Here is a 25,593-nt window from a genome sequence, read left to right on the forward strand (position 1 = left end):
CTAACTTTTTCAGAGCCCATTCCAACTCATTCTTCTCATTATCTGCTTCTTTGAGCTGGGAAAAAATTCTGACCAGGAACTCTTCAAAATTGGAAAGTAAATGAGGTTCTTCTTTTCTTAGCTGCAACCAAATCTGCTTCACATCAGTCTCACTGAAAGAAAAGATCATAATACATTCATTAAGAGAGAACATTTCCCAGTAAATGTCTTTAGCACCCTTAGTAGATGGAGGCTTCAGGGCATCACTAGTCAGAGCACAAAACTAATTAAAAACAACTTGAACTGTGACATCATGAAAAGGATGAGGAGGTGGGAAATGATGGAGATTGAATTTATTCAAAAAAATGCATTGTAACATCTGGCCATTCCTGACTGCAGAATAGCACAGGAACTGCTTCTTTAGCGGGTGCCTTGCTAGACACTCCACCTAAACAGGAATGGGTAAGAAAGGAGACAGATGAGATAGAGTATGCCCTCCCATCACTTCTATCAGAAGTAAAGAAGTTCCCACAAATCTAGAGGGGAGGGGGCAATAGAAAAGCTAATCAAAACCCTTTCCTCATAAGAAATGAATGAGATTCAGACTCCTAAGTAATATAGATACGTTAACAAACTGCATTTGTACCGCATTCTTTCATTCTTGTTACATTTTTATTCCATGGTGAGTCTGGTACAAAAAGCAGAACAAAACTCCTTGAAATTCTGATTTAGAGATTTACCAAGATAATGTTATGTTTCCAAATCTGTTCAGAAGACACTGACAGCTCTATTGTGAATGATAATGGGTTTCTAATACTTTGTCAATATTCTCCTGAACCACTTGGTTTCTTCCTGACTCACTCTTTTCCATGAGCATTGCAAGCCTAACCTAGCCAGCAAAGAGTGCTGTATTTAAAGGACAAAATGAGGATAAGGATAGAAAAAGTGGGTGATAAATATCTCTTCATAATGAAAGCCTTTCAGGATGACTGACAATGAACTGTTTCATGGAAAAGGCAGTCAGGGGAAGGGAAGGACTGATGAGCACTTCTATTCCATAGCAACAATCACCAATGTATTTCTTAAATATTTGTACCACTTATCCAGATTCTCTCCCATTTTTGCCTGATGCTTCTTTCTGCTCAACAGTATTCATTGTGGTTGTCCAATGAATGTGAGGACAGCAGACAAAAAGCTCTTTGAGCAGGTTTTATGCTCCATGTTTCAGAGTGAGCTATCCTGGCCTTGGAAGAAGTAGCATTACCAGAGCAATCACAACATGCAATTATGCACAAAGAGGAGAAAAAGCAGAAAAAGTGAAGAAAACTTCCCTACTTATGGTGCACTTTAAACACAGCCCTTGCCAAACATAGCAGTCATCATGCATTGACGGAAAATCAGTGACATCTGTGCATTACATGCTTGTAATTATCTACGTTCAGATCCCATGGCACATCAAGTGGTACAGCTTTCACATGGCAGAAAAACACGTTTCATGTGCCTGGAGTAAAACAGTTTTGCTCTTGGAAATTTTGGTCAAATGGCATTTTATCCTGACAGCATGAAAATTCGTTTTTTTAAGAAAAAACTCCGTGGTTTTGAGCAGCTTTTGCTCTCGCCATTCATCTTGGATTCCATTGAAATCAAACCCAGAGATCAATCATAAAAGGTCATACAACTGATTACTATTGCTGTGAGAACTTACTCATCCAAAACCTTTGTGGCTCCAAGCCGATCCATCAGATTTGAGAACTGGAATTCTTCATCCTCATCACCAGTCATGGTCTCCTCATATCTAACTGGGCAGACTGTTTCACCTTCTGATGGTTGCACCATGTCATTTTTCAAAGCAATCTGCTCCAAAAGAAATTGGCCTAAGAATTAGAAATTGCACACATTAGCATTTTCAGAAATTACTATTGGAAGCAGTGTCATAGTAAATATACAAAAGCTCAAACTTTATGGTAAATAAACAATGAAAGGATGGGGCCAAGAGGACCCCTGAGTTCTATGGTCGACTTTGTGCCCAGCCTAATGTCTAACCTTCAGTAAATCATCCACCTCAAAATTCACAAACATAATAAAAAAAAAAAAAAAAAATCATATTTCCATGCAAAAACATAAAAGGACATAAATTGTAGTAATAGCCCTTCATAAATGTTGTGGTTTTCTTTCTTGATAGGTTTAAATAGATTAGGAATCTAAAATATCAGAACTGATAACATGTATATTAAAGAAAATTTAACATTCTTTTTAGTGCATGACCAAAGACACACATTCAATTCCTATACAAATTCCCTCCCAGAAAGCTACATTTTAACAGTAGTTGTATGGTGAAGATGCAGAAGTGAAATTGCCACATGAATAATCAATATATTTGTGCTCAGTTGCCACAGACCAGATACATTCCATCAAATTCTAAATGTGCCATCTATTTTATTTGAACATTCACAAGTCAAAAAAAAAGTATCGGGGCGGGGGGGGGGGGAGGGGAGGGCAGGGGAGGATATTGTGATTCTTATGCAGGGGATTTTTTATTGTATTCTAAGTTCCAGTACAGAAATTACTATAGATCCAAGGAAACAGAAATACTGATGTGTTTTTATGTTTTTATTAACTCCATCTTGCATTTTTTTCTCATGGCACCCAACAGAGCATGTTGGCAACAGAACGGAGTATGTTGCAAAGAGAGGTTACAGTAAATTTTAGATTTGCCACCATTTAGAAATAGAAACAGGACTCTCCCATTGTAATTGGTGCAGCACGAACTTTATCCAGACACTACTCTGCCTTCTCAAGCAGTTTTATCTACTAGAGCTTGTGCTTCTGCCAGGAATGCCAATATAATCTCCTAGCCAAATGTAGGACTATCTGGCCTGGAAAACACCTGTCAGTGCTGTGTAGCAGGTTAAAATGTACCATGCTTTACACTGTCTATCCTTATCTTTTACGTGATGTGGTCCATGTCCTCTGTGTGCCTGTGTGGGTGTCTTTGGGATACATGTTTAACTTTACTATTGGCTGAACCTGCAAGCAGGAAAGCAGTGGCCACATCTGCCTGGGCCTCTGGACTGGGCTCCAGCACCTGAGCAGGAGGAATCCCCAGGATCTGGAGCTGCTTGAGATGGCAGCCACTGACAACCCCCTTTAATAAAGAGCTTTGGTTATGCAGGGACTGCTTATGAAAGTAATCTTAATTTAACTTATGAAAAGCAAAGCATATACTATTTCATATTTTTAATAATGCCAATTTTCAGGTTAGAGCATACTCTATGAAGATACTTCATCTACCTCTATAATGGGAGAGGTGGGACATGAGAGAATTAGGGTTTCAAACTACTGATGATTTGCAAACAATAATGAAGGTCCTGTTTGCTGGACCTGTAGATAGTAACTAAATTGAGATTTACAGTTAAAATTCATGCATAGATGAGATTCAGTTTTACAGAGAAAATGCTTAAACCTTAGTAAGAAGAGCTAAAAGTAAGTACAAAATTGATTCTGCATAAGCAATCAAGCACAGTCTAACTAACATTGTCATCTTATCTGGAATGTCACACAGCTGGGGAGAAAACCACACTGTGACAAACACAGAGAACATGACAGTAAGAGTGCTGTTGCAGCTACAAAGAACTTATCAGATAACATCTTACAGTAATAATAATTGCCTCATCCTGTTTTGTTTTGAAATAAATTAACATCACTTGAAGAATTAATTCATTGTAGAAAGCATTCCCTCAGCTCTAAGGACAGTGGTGTTAATACATTCCTAGCATTGTCTTACATTAAGATTAGAGATAATTTCAATTATCTTTCATGTCTTATTACCTGATATGAAATAACACACAAGACTCCCCTCACCACTCCATCCCCAAGGGAAACCTTCAATAAATTGTACTTAGATTTACTCAGCAGCTTAAAGCAGGTGCAATTCAGATAACTATATCATTTTCTCATATTGTGTCATGGCTTGCCATTTTACACAGGAGAGAAAGACCCTGGAGCCCTTTGTCTATTTATTCACATAATTTGACCACTTCTTCCTCTGCTACATATATCTGCTATATTTAGGGAATTGTCTGGCTCCCTGTGTGCATTATTAAATGTACTGCTAAGACAAAATTCTTCTTGATTGATGTGGAGAGTATAGAACATGAATAAAGCTCAAAAGAGGAGACATGCTTTCCAAAACTCACTGAATCCTGTGATGAACTCCTTTGGGGTAAGTGAGCCATTGCCATCAGCATCCAATGTAACAAAAACTTTTTCAAGTTCTTCCAGGCTAAGAGGTAACTCAGGATGCAGTCTCTGTAACGACAAAACAGCAGCAACTTTATCCATTCCTACAGGATAAGAGGAAGACTGGGTTCTACAAAACATCCAGAGTACAGCAGGATAGGTCCCTTGCTTCCCTGAGAGAAAAATCCAATTACAGAGCAAAACCAGATCAACTGAGGGACATTTGCTTTAATGACTTCTTGATTTGCCTTTATGAATCCATTATGACAACGCCAAGAAGAACAACCGCTTGGTGCCACAAATTCCAATCACACAGGGAAGAGGAAGAACTTCAGGTGGAGACTCAGCATCCTGGTGAAATGGCTTGCTTATCTTGGTGAAATGCCTTGGTTATCAGGCTCCTGGACAAACTCAGCAGATTTGTACTAGCTCCTTCCATGTCAAAGTCAAGTAAGAGACTCTCTTGACGACTACATTATAGAGGACATACTGTCCTAATTCAAGCTCATTCAAAAAGTGTACATAAATAAGTAGATAAAGCTAAGAAAGCTGCGTGGTCTATGGACCAAACCTGTTGCTCCCACAATGAGTTAAATGGAGTTCACGACTGTCTACTTCTGAAATGCAGCATGCTCACACCACAAAAAGACACAGCTTCATAAAACCAGGTCCACAAATATCACATTTTTTTTTCTTGATAATCCAAAGACAGGCATAAAAGAAAAGAATCCCATAAAACAGATCCTCATGGCTTTACTCTAATTCTTTTAACAGTGTAGACAGATTCCCAGAAACAGGAGGAATATGGAGAGGCAAACAACCTCAATAACCAGCATTTCCACTGGGAGACAGCACTAGGAAAATTAAAACATTTCCTCAGCTTGAGAAGCAATATAAATGTGCACTAGTTCAGGCTTCTGCTTTATTAATTAACATTTTAATCCCCCCCAAACTCCTGCTGCATATACAACATATTAAAACTGCAAGCTAGTAGGTTGATCAAGTTCATTAGATTAAAAGTGCTGATCTGTTCCACTGTGGGGGAGAGATTTAGGGCCGAAAAATGTTTCTCCTGCAATCCAAAAGAGCAGAAAGCACTATTTGATATACTAAGCCGTATAGGCAAGGTAAGAATTGGCTGAGTGCATTACCCAGGAGTTCCCTGGTTGCCACAAAGGGTTTAGGGTAGGTTTTATGAACCATATGGGTTAAATGGAAGAGTGGTAAAAGGAATTCCAAGGCAGTCCTGAGAAGTGAAAGCAATAGAGCTCCTAAAGCACAGAACTGTCTGGAATTGTCACAAAGGGAGTTTTGAGCAAGATTAGTTGTGTATTGCTGCCTGCTTCAAAAAAAAAACCTAGGAAAACTTGATATATACTCAATTTAAATGACTTATTTCATCAGTGATACACCTGTTCAGTTTCTTATTTACACACCCATCTTCCCAAAGTTTGGATTTCAATCTCTAAGATCTAAAGGGAAACTTTTTAAAATCAGCTTCTTCTGTAAAGTTCTTACAGCCAACACCATGCTGATGAGGAAGAAGGTGCTTCAAACAAATTACTCTTTTCACGTTCAGAAAAACAGCAACTGTTCTCTTACCACCAGACTTGGGACCTGCTGAAGGAGCACTCATTTGACCACGCCAAAAATATTCTATTTTAGTGCAATGGCCTGCAGGTCTTGCTCTAAACCTGGCTGACAAATATGGGCTTCTCCAACCACAGCCACAGCGCCCTAATGCAGTGTCCAGATTCTGATGGGAATTACACTAAATTTACAATAGAAAACACCACAATTACTTGCATTTTTGGAGGGAAAAGAAAAAAAAAAGGTATGAAAATAGGAGAGTCTAAGGAATGTACTAACATTTTGCTTCATTAAATTTCCTCCACATAATTTAAAGACTTTTATGAACTGGAACACACTTACTAAGGTTAAGTCAATGTTTTCCCAACCTCTTGGGGTATTTTCTTAATAAAATAATTAAGGTAGTTTGTGGCTAGGAAAGCAAAATATTGATCTCATAGTTGTATTTTTGTTTATTTGCTCATTTCAAGCTCACTTAAAAATACATAGGCCCTTTCAATCTGAGGCTCTTAAAATTTTTGAAAGAACAGAAAACAAAATAAAACATATTCAGAGATACCACTGGACCTTAAAAAGAAGCTATCTCCACTGCCACCAAATGTGCTCTGTGGTTTCATGACATCTGTGCTTAATTCTCTCAAAATACAAAGCTTTTACTCAGCTAAATAAAATCACAGAGGTCAAATAGCTAAGAGCAAGATCTGAACCCAATCCTCCTGTGCACATTAGAACAAAACATTTTACAGCACTAATTCTCATTATTCATTATAACCTCAAGGACCAACAGATGAAACTGTGGTTTCAATTCCAAGGTAGAATTTGCTTTCTTGCCATTTCAGAAAACCTCTTGGTTTGAAAGTTGGGTATATTTCATATTTGAAAAATGAATGAAAAATTTAAAAAACCCCAGCTGTTAAAATCTTCTCACAATAAACAGTATCAGACAATTGAGGAGGAGTAAATCTTTAGTGTAGCTACTGTTATAGACACAAGAGAAAACACTGCAAGATTTGTTTCATTAAGATTAATTGAATTTCAGATACTTAGCACTCTGTGTTGAAATTGTGCCTTGTATCCCATGACTAAAGATTAAAAAGCTTAGCATTAGCATCCTATATTTGAAGCAAAGTAGTACAGACCTACCAAACAGCACAACACAAAAGTAATCAACACTTAGTACCTTCTAAAGAAAAAGCTGATTTTTTTACTGATTTATGTTTTTTTATAGGGAGAAAACATCATGAAAAATGCAGGAAATAAAAACAAGTATAAAGAAACACCATCTCAAATGTCCTGAATACCTTTATTTCTGTATTAAAGAATTTACATACGCATACATACAAAGATGAAGCTTTCTGATATAGTAAAGAAACACTCATGATGAAATAGAAGAATGAAATAGAACTTTATTTGATCTTTGCAACCCTGTTTCTACTGCAGCTTTTGCAACATCTCTTTTAGAACTTCAAGTATAAATTTAGCATAAACCTAGAATCAAACAGAAACAAATAATTTTACATTCCTTGCAAAAACAGTTATTAAAACTTCTTATATATGTATACATACATATAAATATACAGGTTTTCCATTAGGTAAAAATATATGCCATTCAATTTTTAGAAAGTCTGTAAAATTGTAATCCATTAAACTCTCTGTGGCTTTGGATTTACCAAAAACAACCACTGGCAATACATTTGGTTTTGTGCATTCCCTTACTTCAGTGAGACAATGTAGATTGGCAAAGCCTAAGCAGAGCAAGCATCCACATTCCTCTCTTTTTTCAACTTTGCATAATTAACAGAGATCATCAGAAAACTCAGCAACACACAACTGCAAAGAAAGCTCTTGAGAGCTAGCAAACTGAGCAGTTTACTTGGGAGGTTTTTGCTTTTCCAAAGTAAGTGGTTAAAGTTGTTTCAACTGTGTTTTCATACATACAGACATCTTTGTTTCTGAGGACAGCGAAAAGTTTCTAAATTCTCTGTTAAATGCTTTCTTTAGTAGTAGATCATGGTGAATTTGTTTTGCGCCTGCTCCCCAATTCTGTTTCATCCATAAGTACTGAAGTAGGAATGGATTAAAACAAATTATGCTTTGCATGTCAAGCATGAGTACATTCCTGTTTTCTGCCACATACTAGTTCAAATCATCTTACCACTTCTGCAATGTGCCACAATCATATTTTCAAAAGCTTTTGTTATATATAGTTGCTTTTTCTCATCAGCATATTCAGCAGATCTGATTTTGGGCCCTCAAACAAATTAAGCACAATTTCCTAAGATTTCTACCAACACAGAATAATGCTAAAAATACTGTTCCTCTATACTTCCTACATATATATGTTATCCAGCTGAGAGTTCACAATCGTCTGACAGTGAAGCCACAGTGAAAGACTTTATTTACACAATTTTGCTGAAAAAAGAAGGATAAAATTGGCAGACTGAATACACTCCTGACACTGTGGCAAATTACAAAGTAATGAATTTAATGGTGTTTCAATGTTTTCAGCAAGAATAGAATTGAATTCCTGGGGCATTTTTTTAAACTCAATGTACTTTGATTTTCCACTTTTTTGTTGCTTTGTATGTGAGAAAAAAAATGCAAGGATTATGTAAGACTTCAAATATATTATTTTAAATCTTACATATCTCTTTCAAGTTATGAGGAGGGTGTTAATATTTTTAACTCTAAATTAATCAGTCTCAACTCGTTAACAGCTTTAGGAACTTCTCTCATTGTGTCTTTCACATAACCAATTTTGTTTTACCTGCATGTCTTGACGAGTGACAAAGCCTTTGCCTTCCAGATCACAAATCTGAAAGAACTCTTGTGCTTTTCCCAGTACAGTTAGTTCTGTGTCTTGTTCTCCCATCCTGGTCCTCTCTGCACCTCCTGGTTGCACAGGACTGGGGCAGTCTCCTTTTACTCTGTCCATGGTTACAATCTCAGCTCAGGAATATCCTGGGATGCTGCTATCCCATTTACTCATAAATTCTGATCTGAAACCTGTGCATGGAAAAAAAATAAGGGAAGAAGCAAATCAGACCCTCTTAATGATGCTTTGCACAATATCTTAGCAACCATCTCCTCAATTAGGCACCAAAGCTTAGAAGAAGAAAAAGCTTTTTGAAAATGCTTACCCTTGATGGGCTGCACTAAAGACATTACAAATGGGATGATGAATAGAAAGGGGGAGAAGGGAAGGAGAAGACAAAACTAGCTCTGAAATGGAATCTCTAAGCAAAAAACAGGCAGTTTGAAAAGAAATACGGACAATCAATCAACATGAACAAGAAAACACAAGAAGTACAGGTAAAGGCAAGAGTAATTTAAAGTCAAGTTCATATATTTGTATTGAATTTATGTAGTTCTTAGCTAAGTTCTTATGTAGTTCTTATCTAAGGAGGTCTACCTAAAGCAGACTCAAATTTGTCAGAAATTTTTTAACAAAATAAAAAATTTTGTAAGGCATTTGACTAACATAAAAGAATATATCCTGGTTGTGATCCAGCAGGACTGGCATAACCTGAAACAACTCCAACTGGCCACAGAGGACAGTGAAACTTGTTTAAATATGGAACTTATGCTGTCTTCAGAGCAAAGACCTCAGCCTAGCATGAATGTGAAGGTAGAATATGAAGAAACAAGAACTTAGGCTTCTCTATGCAGCTTCTTAAGCCGAAAAGGCTCTGGTCACATAGACAGAGCAACACAGTCTGTTTTACTCTATGCTTAAGTTCAAACCTGGCACACTTGGAACACAGCATCTTCTAAGAACTTCACAGAACTCACACAGCTTCCCATGACAAAGTGATTTCTCTGATAGCCATGGGCCTGGCAGTTAGACTTCCCACACTGCATGTAAGTATAAATTTACTGCAAATAGGCCATTGACTTAAAACCAAAATAAGGTTTTGGTGAGCAAATCACCCAGCCCCTCTGAAACCATGTGAAAAAATCTGTAAACTTAGGTAATTTTCCTCTCCCTCCCTCCTCTCTTTTATCACTCCAATCATCCCAGGACTGTTGTTCAAATACTTTCTAGAACTGAAATAACTTTGGCTACATGGCCAAAGAACCTGTCAGAACCTCCCTAAGCAGCGTTACAAGCAGGAGAAAAAAAAAAACACTCTGAGAAAAGCCAAGGGATGTCTAAGCCCAGCACCAAGCCACCTTAGGAAGCTCCTCCCTCAGAGTGGGTCTTGCCTGAATTTTAAGGTACAGCTGTCAGGGGTGCCTTATAAACCCCAAGCCCTCTCTGCTGGGGAAAGCCACACTCCACACCCCAAGAGGCACCAAAGTCTGCCGGAGCACCTGTGCCAGTAGCCCTGGATAATTAACAAGGCTAGAAAATGCTGTCACAGGGAATTCTGGTCACACATAACAAGGGTTTTTGCCCATTACAGCTGTCTGAACAGCTGTAATCTCTTTTTCTTATGAGGAAAATTTCTAGCTCAGAAAGTCTGACCAACATTCAGTAGCTGAGAAGACACACAAAGGAAAATATCACTCCATAACTGCCCTGTTTCTTAATCCCTTCCATGACGTTTCCAACAACAGTCTTAAAAACAGTATATGAGCCAGATGAATCTTTGGTCTCACTGTATATAGCCACCCACAAGTGGATCAGATGGAAAGCCACAATCAAACTACACTGGAGTAACAGTCTGGATAAAATCCTCCTTTCATACTGCTTTTACACACCTGTACCTCCATTATTCAATACAGCTCACTCCTGGCTGGCACCAGGGTATGAGCCAACAAACCAGGCCATCAGTTTCAACTTAGCAAGGACATTATCTTAAAAACAGGTTTAAAAACACCAAAAATCAATGGGACAAGCACAGCTTAAAGACAGTCTTGGCAAGATCCAACCCAGACTCAAAATGTCTTAGATTTTTTTTTTTTTTTAAACAATTTCTCAGAAGGCCACAATTTCAGGAACAGGCCAAGCTAACCAAGATAATAAGTGCTGCTAGTGCCTGACTCTGTACAGTCCATTAGACTTCCTTAGGAAAAAAGAAAAAATATGCAAGGAATAGATATCCCATTGCAAGTGAAAGAACAGAAATACAAAAACAGATTAAAGATGGTGGAACAAAAAGTCACTACATACACCTTGATAAAGTTGTTTGCAGTTAGCAAACAGTACAATTCAGCAAACATCACCATGCTTTCTAAATACTTCCATACCACAAAATGAAATTCCATGCATCATGAGAGCCTCACCTTTTTATAAGCTGCCCCACCTTTTATACACATCATAAAAACTTGCTACACAGCAAGTGTCTTCAATACAGCAGAAAATTTAATTAGAGCATCTGCAAAAATTCTTAATCCTTATGGCAGCTTCTAAAGCTGATAGAGTTCATCATAATTCCTACAGTGTCCTGATACTTTGCAAATGCTGGTAATAACATGAAAGATTAAAACTGCAATTTGTCCCACATTACAGAATCAGCACTCAGTAATTACCTCAAGGCCAGTTTCAAATAACATAGGTAGTTCCATTCACTCATCCATCTCCTTTAGAAAATGAATGGCTTACAAAATCAATTCTCTTAAGACCTTTGATTTCCATTCTTTTAGCTACAATCACACTGCACTATGCAAAATGGGTCATATCATGACCTGATGCAAACAAGCATAGCTCCAAATACTAAAAAATATGTGTGATTTATGAGGTTTCTGCCCATTAATCATGAGGTAAATTTTGGATGGGTCTGCAAAAGGCAGGTCACCATTAATATTCCAAAAGGCATTTTCATCATTTCCAGTCAGGTCTACTGCAAATCACCAAACTCTAGAAGTACAGAGCAATTTGAGCCACAGATTTCACAAGTCATGATGTGTGACAACCCCATACTTCCCAACTGTTATAGTTAAAAACCTAGAGAGTTGTTTTGCCTGCCCTCATATCTCTTCAGTTTTCAGGTTTCAATGAAATATTTCTCTTAGCATGTGTCTACAGGTACAAATTTTCTGCAGCACACTTCAAAACATATCATCAGCTGAAAAATATAGTAAGCTTACTTAATACCCAGGTCACCTTGGATTTATCCAAAACACTGTTATGAGAGAGAACACTTATCTCTTACAACCACCACAAAATAAAAAATAGATTGCATACTTTTTCTACAAGAAATATTTATTTCCTACAAGCAAACTATCTTTGTTAAAATAATCCACATCTGCAGTGTAGCATGCCTGACACATGAACATGACCTCTTCAGAAATAACTTAGTGTCAGAGATAGTTATCTTTCAGCATTGTGCTGAAAAGCTCCTAAATCTAAAATGTATCACCACAAGGAAGATATTCTGGTCCCGATTTCTCTGCCCTGCTTTCAAACAAGTATTCGTCCTGTTGGACAGTGAACTCTGCTGCAGAATCCTTTCAATTTCAATTGGAAAGTTATAGTTTATTTAATATAATTATCTCCAAGTGGTCCATCAAGGAAGAATCAAAACAGCAGGACCTACAGAGAATGACAGAGGAATGGCACTGCTAAGACCAAGGAGAGCACAATACCAAACTCAAGTACATAGAAGTTTTCTAGGTACAGGATTAGAGAAAAATGCTCCCTATGCACATAATACAATCCACAAGAAGCAAACATGTCAGAAGCTGGACATGAAAACCCACCCAAAAATAAAGAAGATGGAGCACTGAAGTCCTGGCTGCAATGGCAGTGCAGTTCTGCCATCATGGAAGAACAGACCAGACACAAATCTGCAAATAATGGCAGAGGAGATCACTCCTGAGAAAGATGACTTGATCAGTGGACTTCAATGTTACTTCTAGCTATTTAAAAATAAATATTTTATGACCATCCAATGTAAAAATTCAGGTCCCACACTTAAAACAACTAGCAGAGATATGAAGTTGTGCACTCAAGAAAATACCTGTTTTTTCTCAACTATGACTAAGACAACCTTTAAGCTCTCATGGAAGCATTATAAAGCTTGGACTAACCATATGGGACACCTAGACACAACTGGATGAAAAAAAGGGCACATTCATTCCTCCAGTTTTGGCTTTTCAAGTAAAAACATGCAAGTCAGAAAATCTTGTGATGAAATGCATCATCAAAGCCTCTTCCACACAGCCTGAATTCACTTCTCTCTTCCACACAGCCTGAATTCACTTCTCTCATGGTGTACATGATCTCTCATCACTCTTCATCTTAGGAGATTGTACACCACAGAGCGGGTGTGGGGAATTTAATTCCAGAGGGAGAGATCTGAGGCAGGCTGGAGGTCCCATGAGGAACCACAAGTAGACAGTCTGAAAGAAATACGTCTTGAAAATAATTTCAGGGAGAGACAACAGAGGAATCCTACATCAAGTGGCCTACTGAAGGGAAAACTAAGTTATGCAGAAATTCCTTTTGTGTAAGTAGATTTATGTGGGAGAAGCAAGTTCTGTTTAGAATCAGTCTTAACAGACTGTTTAGATTCAGTCCTAACAGAAACTCTCCAGCCAGACCTGATTAGCTTTTAAAGATTATGGGAACAACTAGGATCATGTACTTTGCTATCTGCAAGCTTAAAGCTTCATTTATACCACAACAAGGTTTTAAGTTTCCACAAAATTACTTACAATTTATTTCAAGGTAAGGGAGCTCAGTAGAAGTCAAGGAGGAAAAAGACCTGGGAGAATATATTGTGTGTTATACATACATCAAAGTCATATAAATGAATTTTCTGCTTTTCAGAAGATTGCTGGTTAAGGGAAAAAAAGCCCGAAACAAACCTTAAAGCTAAAGAAGGATAAAAAACCAGATTATATATCTGAAGCAGTGTCTCAACAATATTAACTGTGAAACGGGAGAAAAACAGAAAATATGCTTGAAGTGATTAAGCATTAAGGATTCCAAAACAGATAGCAAAATACTTTGGACAGAGACCACTTACTCCCTACTGGGCATTTGTCCCCAGATGAATCCGCAAATACAAATGAAAAAATACAAATTATGTCAATTCTGTGCACTATGATGCAGAATTCCAGCTCTGACTGGTGAAAACATCTTCATTAAACTTTTATTTTTAACATTTGCATCCAAGCAACTAGTTTTCACCAGGCATGTAAGAAAATTTTCTTCTTCCAAAGGCCTTCCCCAGAGGAAGAGGAAGACAAAAGATCTCCTGCCTGGATTCTTGCTGGCCTCTATGGAAGTAGTAAAAAAAAAAAACTATCCTTAAAATTCAGATGCCCAAAATAAGCAGGCACATTCATTTATTCCCCATCCTGCTCTTCAATATGAAAACACTAATAAAGAATGACTAACAGGATATTTATTGCCTAAATCTAAGCAGTTCTTACAGGTCCATACTAAAACAGCAGGATGAAGTTAAAATGGGCCTGCTAAGTGCTACTAGGATCCTTGAGAAGTAAAGCTACTCTAGGTAATGATTTTAGCAGAAATATATATTTTCCTCTGGCTTTATTGCTTTGGATGCTTCCTTTTTAATGTATTTAAGAAGTCAAAAGCTAAGAGCTGCCTGAAAATGCAAACTTCTTATAGAGGGACAGTGAATTTAGGGGCAGCAATCATCATGGAAATCACTGTGGCAGAATAACCACAATATAATGAGAACAGAGAGCACCCTGCCTTTAGTCTCTGCAGGCTTAAAGACCCATTGTCTCCTCTCCCTCCTTCTGCTCCTTCTGCCTTATTCAAGAAAACTGATTCCAGGAAGAACTCTTCCCCCAGCCTCCTGTTCCTTGCCTGCATGCTGGTTGCAAGAACCTTGTGTCTTCAGAAACTGTTGGCCTACGCAGTACCTGAGCAGGATGGTGGCACAGGTGTGCATGAGTATCTGAGTGGGTGTTTTCCTCACTAAGTGTGTCTTTATCTCTCAGAATGACCAATAAATCATTCCTGCACACAAATACAGCGTGGCCAGTTACACATTTCAGGCTGAAATTCTGGCTAACATTTGTGGCTGCAGCATGAGGTTTTATAAATGTCTGTGTGTAAGCTGGACAGACACTAGCACTTACAGAACCTGCATTAGAACTATTACTGAACTATGTAGAACTATTCTACTGTTATTTTGACTTATTTCTAAAACAATTTGTTAATTCAGGGATGTAAAAACTGTTGTTGAGAAGGGGCATCTTATAACATAATTCCAAACGCAGTGAAGTCAAAACTGCGCCGAGTCCCTCTGACTGCAAAGATTCACACAATCATTTATGTTGGGAAATGCCTCTAAGCACAATTTATTGTGCTGCATTGTTCTAAGTACTGAAATGAAATACGATTAACTATATTGATAACAGCACTATATGAATAAGTGGTGTAACATGACGTTCTGGCAGGAAATATTGCCAATTCACATGAGCTGTTCCATTTGTAGACAAAATATTTGCACCGGAAACCCCCTCCCCCTGAAGTAAAGATATAGAAAAAGTTTAAGTTAAATAATATATACCCCTTTTAATTCTCTTATCTTTCAGGTTTTCTTAATGACTCACTGCTAAATGGAGCTACTTTCAGCTGGTGAAATCAGGTTGACAAGAACCTCTTTAAAGTACACCATTTTCACAAAAAATCCCTTGAAATATTCTGCCTCCTCCAAAAGTCCTTGCTAAAAATGTACCTTCTGAAAAAAAAAAATCAAAACCTTTTATCTGCCTGAAAATTAACAACAATTTGGCTTGAAGTCTAAAATACACTCTATTTCCAGTTTTTCATTGAATGTTGCATCTCTAACCTAAGTTAAAGTATTTATAGATGCAAATTAAATATTCTCTTCAAATAGGAATTTATTTTTCATGGAAAAAATGTTAGTAGAAAATTTCAGACTACACTGCCATGGACCTTAGAGGACCCAAGTTAATGCAGATTCCACTAGAAGACAGAGAGACATATTCCAAGTGTTTCCTTAGTTATTTGGCAGTTGGTTTGAAGCCAGGCTGGCATGAATCACTGTCTTCAAAACTTTCAGAATTTCTAAAACTACAAACTTGCCTTTGGAAAATACCTTCACTCGAGTCAGTGGGACAGGTTTTATGGTGCAAGAGCATGTCAGAGAGGCACAAGAATATTTAATTTGCTAGTCCACTGTTTTTCCACTGCAAAAAGTAATGGCAAAATATGATACAAAAAGAGTCATATTTTCCCATATTCATAACAAGATAACCTTCATGCTGTCTGCTCCACACAGCTCACTTCCAAGGCCTTGGAAACACATATAAACAAATCCACTTATCTATGTTTGATTAGGAGGCTTGGTGTACTTCATCCTGTTCAGTTCTACAAGAAAGTCTTGCTATGCAAACAATTGAACATGCATCATTACAGATTCTTAATTAGATTTTAATTCACTACCACTTTTGAATAGCGACACAACTTCTACTTTCTCTGTGAGACAGTTACTCAGGAAGTTATCTTTACAATTGTGCAGGATCCCTGACTTCATTTATGCTACTCTTCAATGAATAGAAGTTCCCCAGCAAGACCCTTCACTTCCTTGACACCCCCTCTGTGTGACTAAGGAATAAGATGGGTCCAAAATCTTTAAACTCAGTTTCAATCAAACACAAAGTGGTGCTTCTGCATGGATTAGGTCATGAACAGTGGAATCAATTATGTTTGTACACCAGATTTAACTTGAACTGACTAAATCTGCATTTTTCAACATGAGAAAAAAAACCCTATAAATGTGGTATTCCCAGCTTACATGTTGGGACTGTATGTTCATATATATTTAGGGTGTAAATTAGCAAACAGTGGAGAGGGAATCAGAGCAGACCACTATACTCTTTACTCCTCCATTTATCCACCATCTACCCACCTAAAAAATCGTGATAGGATATAATTTGTCAATGAACAGAGATGGGAGGAAAAGAGAGACCTGATAGAAGCAGCACACTCATCCTGTGGTCTGAAGAAACCACAAACAAAGCTTGCAGAGAAATGCTCTTTAGTGCGTTTATTTCTGAGACTTGTTTTACCATTATCTTCTACTCCACCACAAGATAAGAGGAAAAGGCAGTGGTGGGGGCAGAGATAATTCACAAGGAACCAAACACACCTCATTAATTTCAGCAGCAGTGAGCTTAAGTCCCCAAGAGCTGGCAGACCATGAGACTGTGAACTATTACTGTCCTAAATCTCGTTTGCTACTTAATCCATTCACAAAAATGGGTCTGCCTTTTTATACTTCAGAGTCTGACTTTTGATTTATTTCCTTGCTTTCACAAAAGATGAGAATCTAGTTTAGAGAAGACCAACATTTAATTTTTACTCTTGTACCTTTGGGTGTAACAGTTCCCTTTTGATCTGTAAAATTACTGAAGCTCAAATATGGGGATGAGAGTTCTTAGAACAACCCACAGAAAACCAATAAATTTTTACCCATGCATCAAAATAATTCACATATTCTAAAAAGAAAAGCGAAACTAAGCTAAAAACTACCGTTGAAAACCACAAAGTTGCAGCTAAGAAAATAGAAGAGCACATTAAATTAGCCAAAGTGTTCCAGAGGGATTTCACCATTCTCCCAATTGTGACACTACCCACGTTTCACTACATGCAGTCATAATCTGTTCTACTGGTGTATATTAAGAAATGTATTATGCTGGTAGCAGTACATTTCTTTTATAACTGTCATTTACAGTCATCATAAGCCTTCAGTATCAAGAAAGACAGAAAATGAAATCAGAGACCGCATAAGTGCTAAAGCAGTGTAAGAGTGACACCAAACTATCGCAGGGGGACACAGGAATCATTTCGACAACCACCAGGAGCAGCACTGCCTTCTCCTTCAGGAGGCACTTGGTAGGCCTGAAGGCAGTCACCAGAACTGTCTTCTGTATCTGCAGGGAAGCGAAAACCGGCGGGGCGGCCCCTGAGGCGGCCCGGCCATTCAGGGACTTCACTCCGGCAGAGTCTGCCGGCCTCGGCACGGAGCTACACGAGGCACAGCGGGAGCTCCAGCACTGCGGCTCCCCGCCAGCGGCACTTCTGGGCACCACCTTTGGGAAGCATTCCGCGTGTGGGAGCAGTCACGACAGCCGCAGCCCCGGCACCGAGCTGTCGCTCCCCACGCCGGCCCCGGCCCCACGGAGCCGGCTCCATCGCCGTGAGGGCGTTCGCGCCGCAGCCGGCGCTGCGGGGGCTGCACTAGCCTGCTGCCGGCCGCTTCCAGCCACCTTCCTGCCACCTTCCAGCCTGGCAGCCGGCCCAGGGGGGATCACGGGCAGCCCGTGCCCCCCTGCCGCCCTGCCGGGCAGCCGCTGCCCTCGGGAACAGAGCCCGCCCGGCCCCGTGCCCGCAGGCCCGCGCAGGAAGCGCGGCTTGCGACAGCGCGGGGCTCGCCTGGGACAGCGGGGCTCTCTCCGCAAGCTTCAGCAAAGCGGGGCCGCGGTGCCTCCCCCCGGGAGAAGGGTCCGGCCGGGCACGGAGCTCGCCGGCCTTGCCCTCCTCCGGCCCCCACTCACCTGCCGCCGCCTCCCGCTGGCCCAGCCGGCGCTCCCCGGGCTGGAAGCGAGACCGCGGAAAGGCTGAAACCACTTTCCTAACTTTGTTTTGAGCATGGGTGACATAACCGGGCGAGGCGGGCTGTGCCCCAGGGGCGGGACGGCCGGCCCGGCCTCTCCCTCCCTCTCTACCTGCAGCCGGAGCCCGGTTGCCCCGCCCGGTCTCACCTCACCTCGGGAGGGAGCGACTCGCCCTCGGCGAGATAAGAGAGCCGGGGGAAGGCGAGGAGGGTGAGCCTTCCCTGGTCCCTCTTGCAGCTAGGACTGCGTGCGTGATGGTTTTCCAGGGTAAGGGTACGGGAAACCTAAACGGGTCAGGGCAGGAGGGTTTGGGAGGGCACTGGAACGCTCATCCGCAGCAAGGTCCTAAGGTGGCGACCAGTCCAAATGGACCTACTAGGATCTCCCCAGCTTGTCATCTCAAACTCTCCAAGTTCTATTTGCAGAAGGTGGCAGTGGGAGACAGAATTGCTTCACATTCAATTCAAATATTTCACTTAGCCCAAAGTAAATTTTGAAAAATACCCACTTCTGGGATCAGATTTTCCAAGTAGTTGCAAAAGAAGAGAAAAAAAAATTGACATAACTCCCATCACTGTAAGGCCTCCCAACTGCAGAAAAGCAGTTTCAAGGGCATGGCGGCCAAAGAAAGCTTCACCTCCCTCTTCTTGATCAGGTGATTTAGTTGCAGACACGTCCGTGACATCAACAGAACAGATCTGCACTGATCTGTTCTCGTGTCCTTATCCATGCTCTCTGCAGGTTCAACAGCTGTGCCAAGGTAAAGCTACACACACCTAAGGCACTCCTTTTCACAATGTTCAAGCCCTCCTACTTTTCTTCCCAATCCATCTTTCCTGAACAGGCTGTAACCCTTCAGGCTCATCTCCCTGAAGTAAGCTACAATCCCAGAACTCTGGTAAACGGCAAATCTTGCAGCTACAAGGGAAGTCTAGCAGGTAGACTGACAAATACAGGCACATACATATAAGCCTGATAAAAATACTTACAAAGCACTACAAGTAATCATTTAGAGCAGTTATTGAACATCGAGCTGATTAAGTGTGTTTAACTAGCATAGCTTCTGCAAAGGGAAATATTACTTCACTGCTTCACAATCATTACAATGATTGACTGTAAGCTCGAAGAAGGCAAGCTTGGCTGTGGATTTACCATGCAGTCAAGTGCTACTTGACAGTTACTGCTCACATCCATGCTCTGTATAAAAGGTAAATATTTGGAATTTGCTTGCCACAGCAGCTGCCTTACATGTATTGTGGGTAAAAACAGGCACAGAGGCACTTACCATGAAATCATCGGTATGCTGAATAGCTATAATACTCTGCACATGCTGATTTGACTCAGCCTAACTTTTCTATTTAACCTTTTGCTAAGTGAATAAAATAGTGGGTAAGAGACAGAATTGCCTTTCTTCTAAAGGTGTGGACAATCTTACAAGACTCTTTCAGAGAAAGGAAGGCACACTATCAGCCACAAGGTGCTAGACATAATTTAAAAACTTGTGAAGAAAGTGAAGACAGCATATAGAAAGCTTCAGAACAGCAGAGAATTTGTGACATGCATGGGGACAAAAGCTCACTGAAACAGCATTTGCAGACCTAGTGGTACCTTTGGTGTATTAAGACTCCAAGGAATATATCTTAAAATTGAAGACTGCTTAGGTATCTTGTCACCAACCAGTCATTCCATTTTCTTCCTTACCATTCAGTATGAGGCAGTTTAGACTTTCCAGTTTCTGTAAAAAAATTATGGGGCCTACTAAGCAATAGTAGAAGAGCTTGTCAGTGAAATTTTCTGGGTCTTGTCTGGACTAATGCTGTTCTTATATATATATATCTGTGAATGCTTTGGAGTATAGCCTTAGAGAGACAGCTGGAAGTGGTCTATAGCAAAAAGTTATGGATTGTGTTGCACTCATATGCTGCTGTGATTTCTTTCAGCAGTTTCTGGTCATATACCTTCATATGCATTCCATTCCCTAGCTGGTGATGGTGGAGACAAAGACCCTAATGGACTTGAGCAGCCAAAATTTGTGCTTCACAAACAGCCAGAATCAAATTTATTACCATATCTCTCTCCTGAAGTAAGTGGATTGAAAAGCAGTAAACCGATATGCTGTGATGTCAGACTGTGATGCTAACTGCAAAGAGAAAAAATAGCCCAAGAATAAATGTGCATAGGCATGAATCTACTTCTTAACACAGATCATACTGCAACGCAAATTACAGTGCTAAATGGAATACTTGGAAGAATTAAACCCTTTTTTGTGGGTCTAAAATTGTCCTTTATGAAATCTAGACATAAACTCACTTGATTTTCTTCAAGGACTAAAAGCAGGAGATTTTGAAAAATACTGGTGCAAAACATAGTGTCTGGAGCTAGGATCCTTCTGACTGCTATGTTTAATGTACAGTGAGTTAGAAACTGGATGACAGTTTCTACCACTGGGTTATACAAATGCCAGAACTACAAACAGAAACATGTGGTAGGCAGAAGACAGCTTGCAGCTCTTAAATCAGGAAATGCCAAATGCAATATAAAAATAAAACCACCACCCCTTAAATAAAACAGGCTGTATTTCACAGTTTATTTAGGGTGATGTGTGTTTATTCCAGCCTGCAAAGCCATCATATTTCTGGGATGCGAGGGGTCATTTTCTTCTGCATTTAGGCTGTCAGTAGCAGGCCTATTTTGTCTTTCCACTCTAATGCAGCTTCTAATTGCCTATGAAATTGCACCACCCTGAGGGAATTTCATACTAACATTCAAAATCGTGTTTTCCTTCTTTATGCTCAAGGATCAGAGGAAAAGTTACAGAACTGGAGTCATAAACATACTGCAAGAAATCTGCAGATTTACAATAAACTTTACCAGAAATATACACCAAAATGGAAATTGCATTAAGTGACTGGTAGAAAACCAGAGGTATTCCAGTTTGATCAGCTCTGGAGTCATCTTGCTTGACAGAGTAAAGGAGATATATGTTAGACTTCATGCTCATGTCACCTGCAGTGCAGTATAAGTATGATTGGGCTACACTGAAAAAAGTAAATGCAAGACTTTTCTAAAAATCAAGGTTTAATTACAGAATTAATCTGTCATCTATTCCAACTAACCCCTTGCTCACAGCATAGTCAGGTTGTCCAGGGCCTTGTCCAGCTGGAATTTGAATATTTCCAAAGATGGACACTTCACAACCTCCATGGGCAATCTGTTCTAGTGCTTGGCACTGTACACAGTAAAAACGTTGGTTTTTTTATATATATGTGGAGTTTCCTGTATTTCAATTTGTGTCCGTTGTGTCTTGTCCTTCCACTTTGCAATATTCAGAAGAGACTAGCTTTGTCTTCTTTATACCCTCCAGCCAAGTATTCATACACATCGGTAAAACTTCGTCCCAGGCCTTCTTTCCTTGAGGCTAAACAGTGTCTCAGTATCTTCTCAAATGTTTCAATCCTTTAATCATTTTAGGAACTGTTTTCTGGATTCACTCCAGTATATCCATGTCTCATAGTGGGAAGCCCAGGACTGCCTACAACACTCCAGATGTGGTTAAGTGCTCAGTAGAAGGGAAGGATCATCTTCCTCAATCCTGCCAGAGACACTCCTCCACTCCAAGGGAATTTGCCATCACACTGGCCAGCTCCCTCCCTCAGGGATGTATCCCATCAGGTTCCATAGACGTAGAATCACAGAATATCTCGAATTGGAAGGGACACATAATGATCAATAACTCCAAATCCCTGCTCCCCAGAGGACTACCTAAAACTAAACCATCCAACTAGGAGCATCATCCAGATGCTCCTTGAACCCTGACAGGTTTAGTCCCATCAGCAGTTTCCTTGGGGAGCCTGTTCCAGTGATCGACCACCTCCTCAGTGAAGAACCTTTGCCTGAAGTTTAATCTGAACTTACCTGCTGCAGCTTCACTGCATTTCCTCGTGTCCCGTTGCTGGTCACTGAGGGAGGAGATCAGCCCCTCCCCTCCACTGCTTGCCTCCAGGAAGCTGTAGACTGTGATGAGGTCACCCCCCAGCCTTCTCTAAGCTAAACAAACTAAGGCAACCTCAGCCACTTCCTCCTAAGTCTTGCCTTTGAGACCTGTCACCACTTTTGTCACCATCCTCTGGACACACTCCAATAGCTTCGTAACCTTCATTTATTGTGGCACCCAAAATAGTCCCCAGCCTGTGAGGTGAGCCCCTCCCAGTGCAGAGCAGAGCAGAGCAGAGCAGAGCAGAGCAGAGCAGAGCAGAGCAGAGCAGAGCAGGACAATCCCCTCCCTTGCTGGCCATGCTGTGCCTGTTGCTCCCCAGGATACACTTGGCCCTCCTAGCTGCCAGGGCATTGCTCACTCATAATCCACCAGTGTTGCCAGGTCCCTTTCTACAGTGCTGTTCTCCAGTCTCTCATCCTCCAATTTGTATGAGTAACCAGGATTACTGTGTCCCAAATAAGGGACACAGGAGAATCCAGCACTTGGTCTTGTTAAATTTCATACAGTTGGTGATGGCTTAGCTCTCCAAATCTCTCTGCAGGACTTCTACCCTAGAGCAAGTCCACAGCTTTTCCTAATTTAGTATCATTGACAAACTTACTTATTGTACATTTGATTCCTGTGTCCAGATCATTTATGAAAACATTGAAGAGCACTGGCTGTAAAACTGAGCCCTTGGGAATGCCGGTGGTGACTGGCTGCCAGCCTGAGGTAACCCTATTTACCCAACATATTAAGGATTTGTCTATCTTTGTGCTGGGCAGTCGATTTAGAGTAGCATCAAAAGCTTGTTAAAATTCCAAAACTCCACATTTACTGGCTTCCCTTGGTCAATTAGGTGTGTGACCTCATAATGAGATGAAATTAAGTTGGTTAAGCTGGACTTTCACCTTGTGAATCTGCGCTCGCTATAATCAATGACTGGATTTTCTCCCAAAAAAGCCTTCTCCATCATTTTACCAGGCACTGATAAGTAAGACTGGCAGGTCTATCATTACTAGGGTCTCCCTTCTTACCCTTCTTGAAATATTGCCACCTTCCAATTGACTGGGACCTCTCCAGACTCCCAAGACCACTGAAGAAAAATAATGCAGAGAGGTCGTGTAATAACTTTGGCCAGTCCCATCAGTATCCTGGGATGAATCCTGTCAGTCTCCATAGATTTATGGAGCTTCCAGCTTGAACAGCTACTCTCAGACAAGTTCAGGGGCAGCTGGGAGTTCATCATCCCCTCAGTCCTGGTCTTCCAACACAGGTTTCCTGGAATCCCAAGGCCCATCATTGGTGCTAGAGGCAAAGGCATGAAATACCTCTGCATTGTCTGTATGCCTATTTGTGAGGTGATTGACCACATCAGTCAACAGACAAGTGTTGTCTCTGATTCTCTGTTGTTCAGCTTGAACTCTAGTCCAGCCTTGACTGCATGAATTTTCTCCCTGCCATGCCAAACAGGATCTCTCTAGTCCTCCTGTGTTGCCTATTCTTGCTTCCAGTGTCTGTAGAGTTTCTTTTTGCCTAAATACTCTAAGATCCCTGTTCAGCCAAGGCAGCCCTTTGCACTGCTTGCCTGACTTCCCTTCCTTTGGAATTGCCTGCTCCTGTGCGCTTAAGAGATGGCTCTTAGAAAGTGACCAGCATTCATGAACACAAATACCTTCAGAAGCAGATCCCCAGAGGTCCATACTAGCTAGCTCCTTCAGCAGCTCAAAATCTGTGCTTCCCATATCCAGGGACAAAGTTTTCCTGGTGTTTTTTTCTCCAAATATCAATGATTTGCAACATTGCTTTGTGTTCACTGTGATCAAGCCACCAGTCACTACTTCACCCCTGAGACCCTGTTTACAAACAGCAAAACTGGGAGGGCACCCAGTCCTAGGTGGATCCCTTAGTCCCTGCAGCAAGTTTCCTCCATGTGCTTCAGCAATTTCTTGGACCTGTTTGTTTCTGCTGCATGATACTAACCAGTTGATGCCTGGGAAGTTAAAATCTTCTGTAAGGACAAGGGCAGATGAACTAGAGATATCCCTCAATTCTCATTGAATAATTCATCATTGTTGTTGTCTCTCCTGTCTGCTTTAGTTTTTCTCACCCTGTCCATGCAAACTCAGGACAGCATTGCTGTTTTCGCCTTCAGCCGCCTTTCTGTGCTGCCACCAATTGTGCGCTTCCTTTGGATGTCTGAGTTCAGTCAGGAGATCCTTGTTCATCCATGAAGCCCTCTTGACAATTTGCTTGACTTTCTGGGTGCTGGGATGGAACATTCTCAGACATAATGTATAATGAAATACCAAAAAATAACAAGTATTTCATTCCACACAACCCGCATTAAAAATGTTTTCCTTAAGCCATGTGCAGCTCAGCACTGGCACATGAATAACTAGAGCTGTTGCATAAACAGGCACTTTTTCCATCAGTTACCATCAGCTCCACAAAAAGCATGAATTAACAGGTGTATTTGTGTATACCAAAGCAAGGACAGCTACATTGCTCATTTGAACTGTCCCTCAGAATACAAGGCAACTTCCTAACTGCAGCTCAGCAGTTGCTGTCTCTTGTGGCTTTAAAGGAAATCAAATGAGCTATCTAATACACGGTGACCTATTTCTTCCCCCTTAATACTGAACGTACAGTCTTCGTGCAGGCTCATGTCTATCATGCTCTTCCAATCCCTTTCCCTCAGGGCTAAGCAAACCCATTTCTGAAATATTAAAAACCACAACATTCCCAGGGGAACATTAAAATCAGTTCTTCATGTTGATGTCTTTTTTTTTTCCTAACACATTTTACAGCCACACTCTTCATATTTCTCAAACTGAAAAAAAATTAGCATTTAATTTTTATTTTAAAAGAAAAACACCATTTTACAATGTTTCCCTGTGAGGATGTGGAGCCAGCAGTACAGTGGAGTACTTCTCTCTCAGTCTGTGCCATGCTACAGTTCTAATTTTACCAAATATTCCACAGATTGCTGAACCATAAACCTTTAAAACACTGTAACTAAAAATCTTGATCTTCTCTCCTAAGGCAAAGGTATCCTGGATCAAATCCAGCTTTAATTATATACTGCCTTACCAATTCCCCCCACGTTTATGCTGAGGTGGTAAACTGTATTTTTGTCCACAAGCTGTCCATCTGTGATGAAGCATTACATAGATTCCAGCCCTGAAGTGCACTGATAGCTCAAGGCTCTGTTAGACACACACCTTCCGCTCAGGGATTTTCAGTTTAAATGAATAGTTACTATAAAGAGAATTAGATTGTCTTATTGAATGTCA

At 40.4% G+C, this 25,593-nt stretch overlaps 1 protein-coding gene across 1 annotated transcript; it reads right to left on the reverse strand.

Moving 5' to 3' along the window:
- Positions 1–16: 16 nt before the first annotated feature.
- On the reverse strand, positions 17–18,360 carry LOC131574352 (EF-hand calcium-binding domain-containing protein 4B-like; the record flags this gene model as incomplete). The annotated part of the gene is made up of 5 exons (XM_058828788.1): positions 18,262–18,360; positions 8,576–8,814; positions 4,176–4,287; positions 1,685–1,853; positions 17–152 (listed from the first exon to the last, which is right to left on the reverse strand). Coding segments are annotated over exons 2-5 (585 nt in total), but the record flags the coding sequence as incomplete, so codon positions are not given.
- Between the last annotated feature and the right edge of the window lie 7,233 nt (positions 18,361–25,593).

Source organism: Poecile atricapillus, unplaced genomic scaffold, assembly GCF_030490865.1.
Source record: "Poecile atricapillus isolate bPoeAtr1 unplaced genomic scaffold, bPoeAtr1.hap1 scaffold_261, whole genome shotgun sequence".
In the NCBI taxonomy this organism is placed as follows: domain Eukaryota; kingdom Metazoa; phylum Chordata; class Aves; order Passeriformes; family Paridae; genus Poecile; species Poecile atricapillus.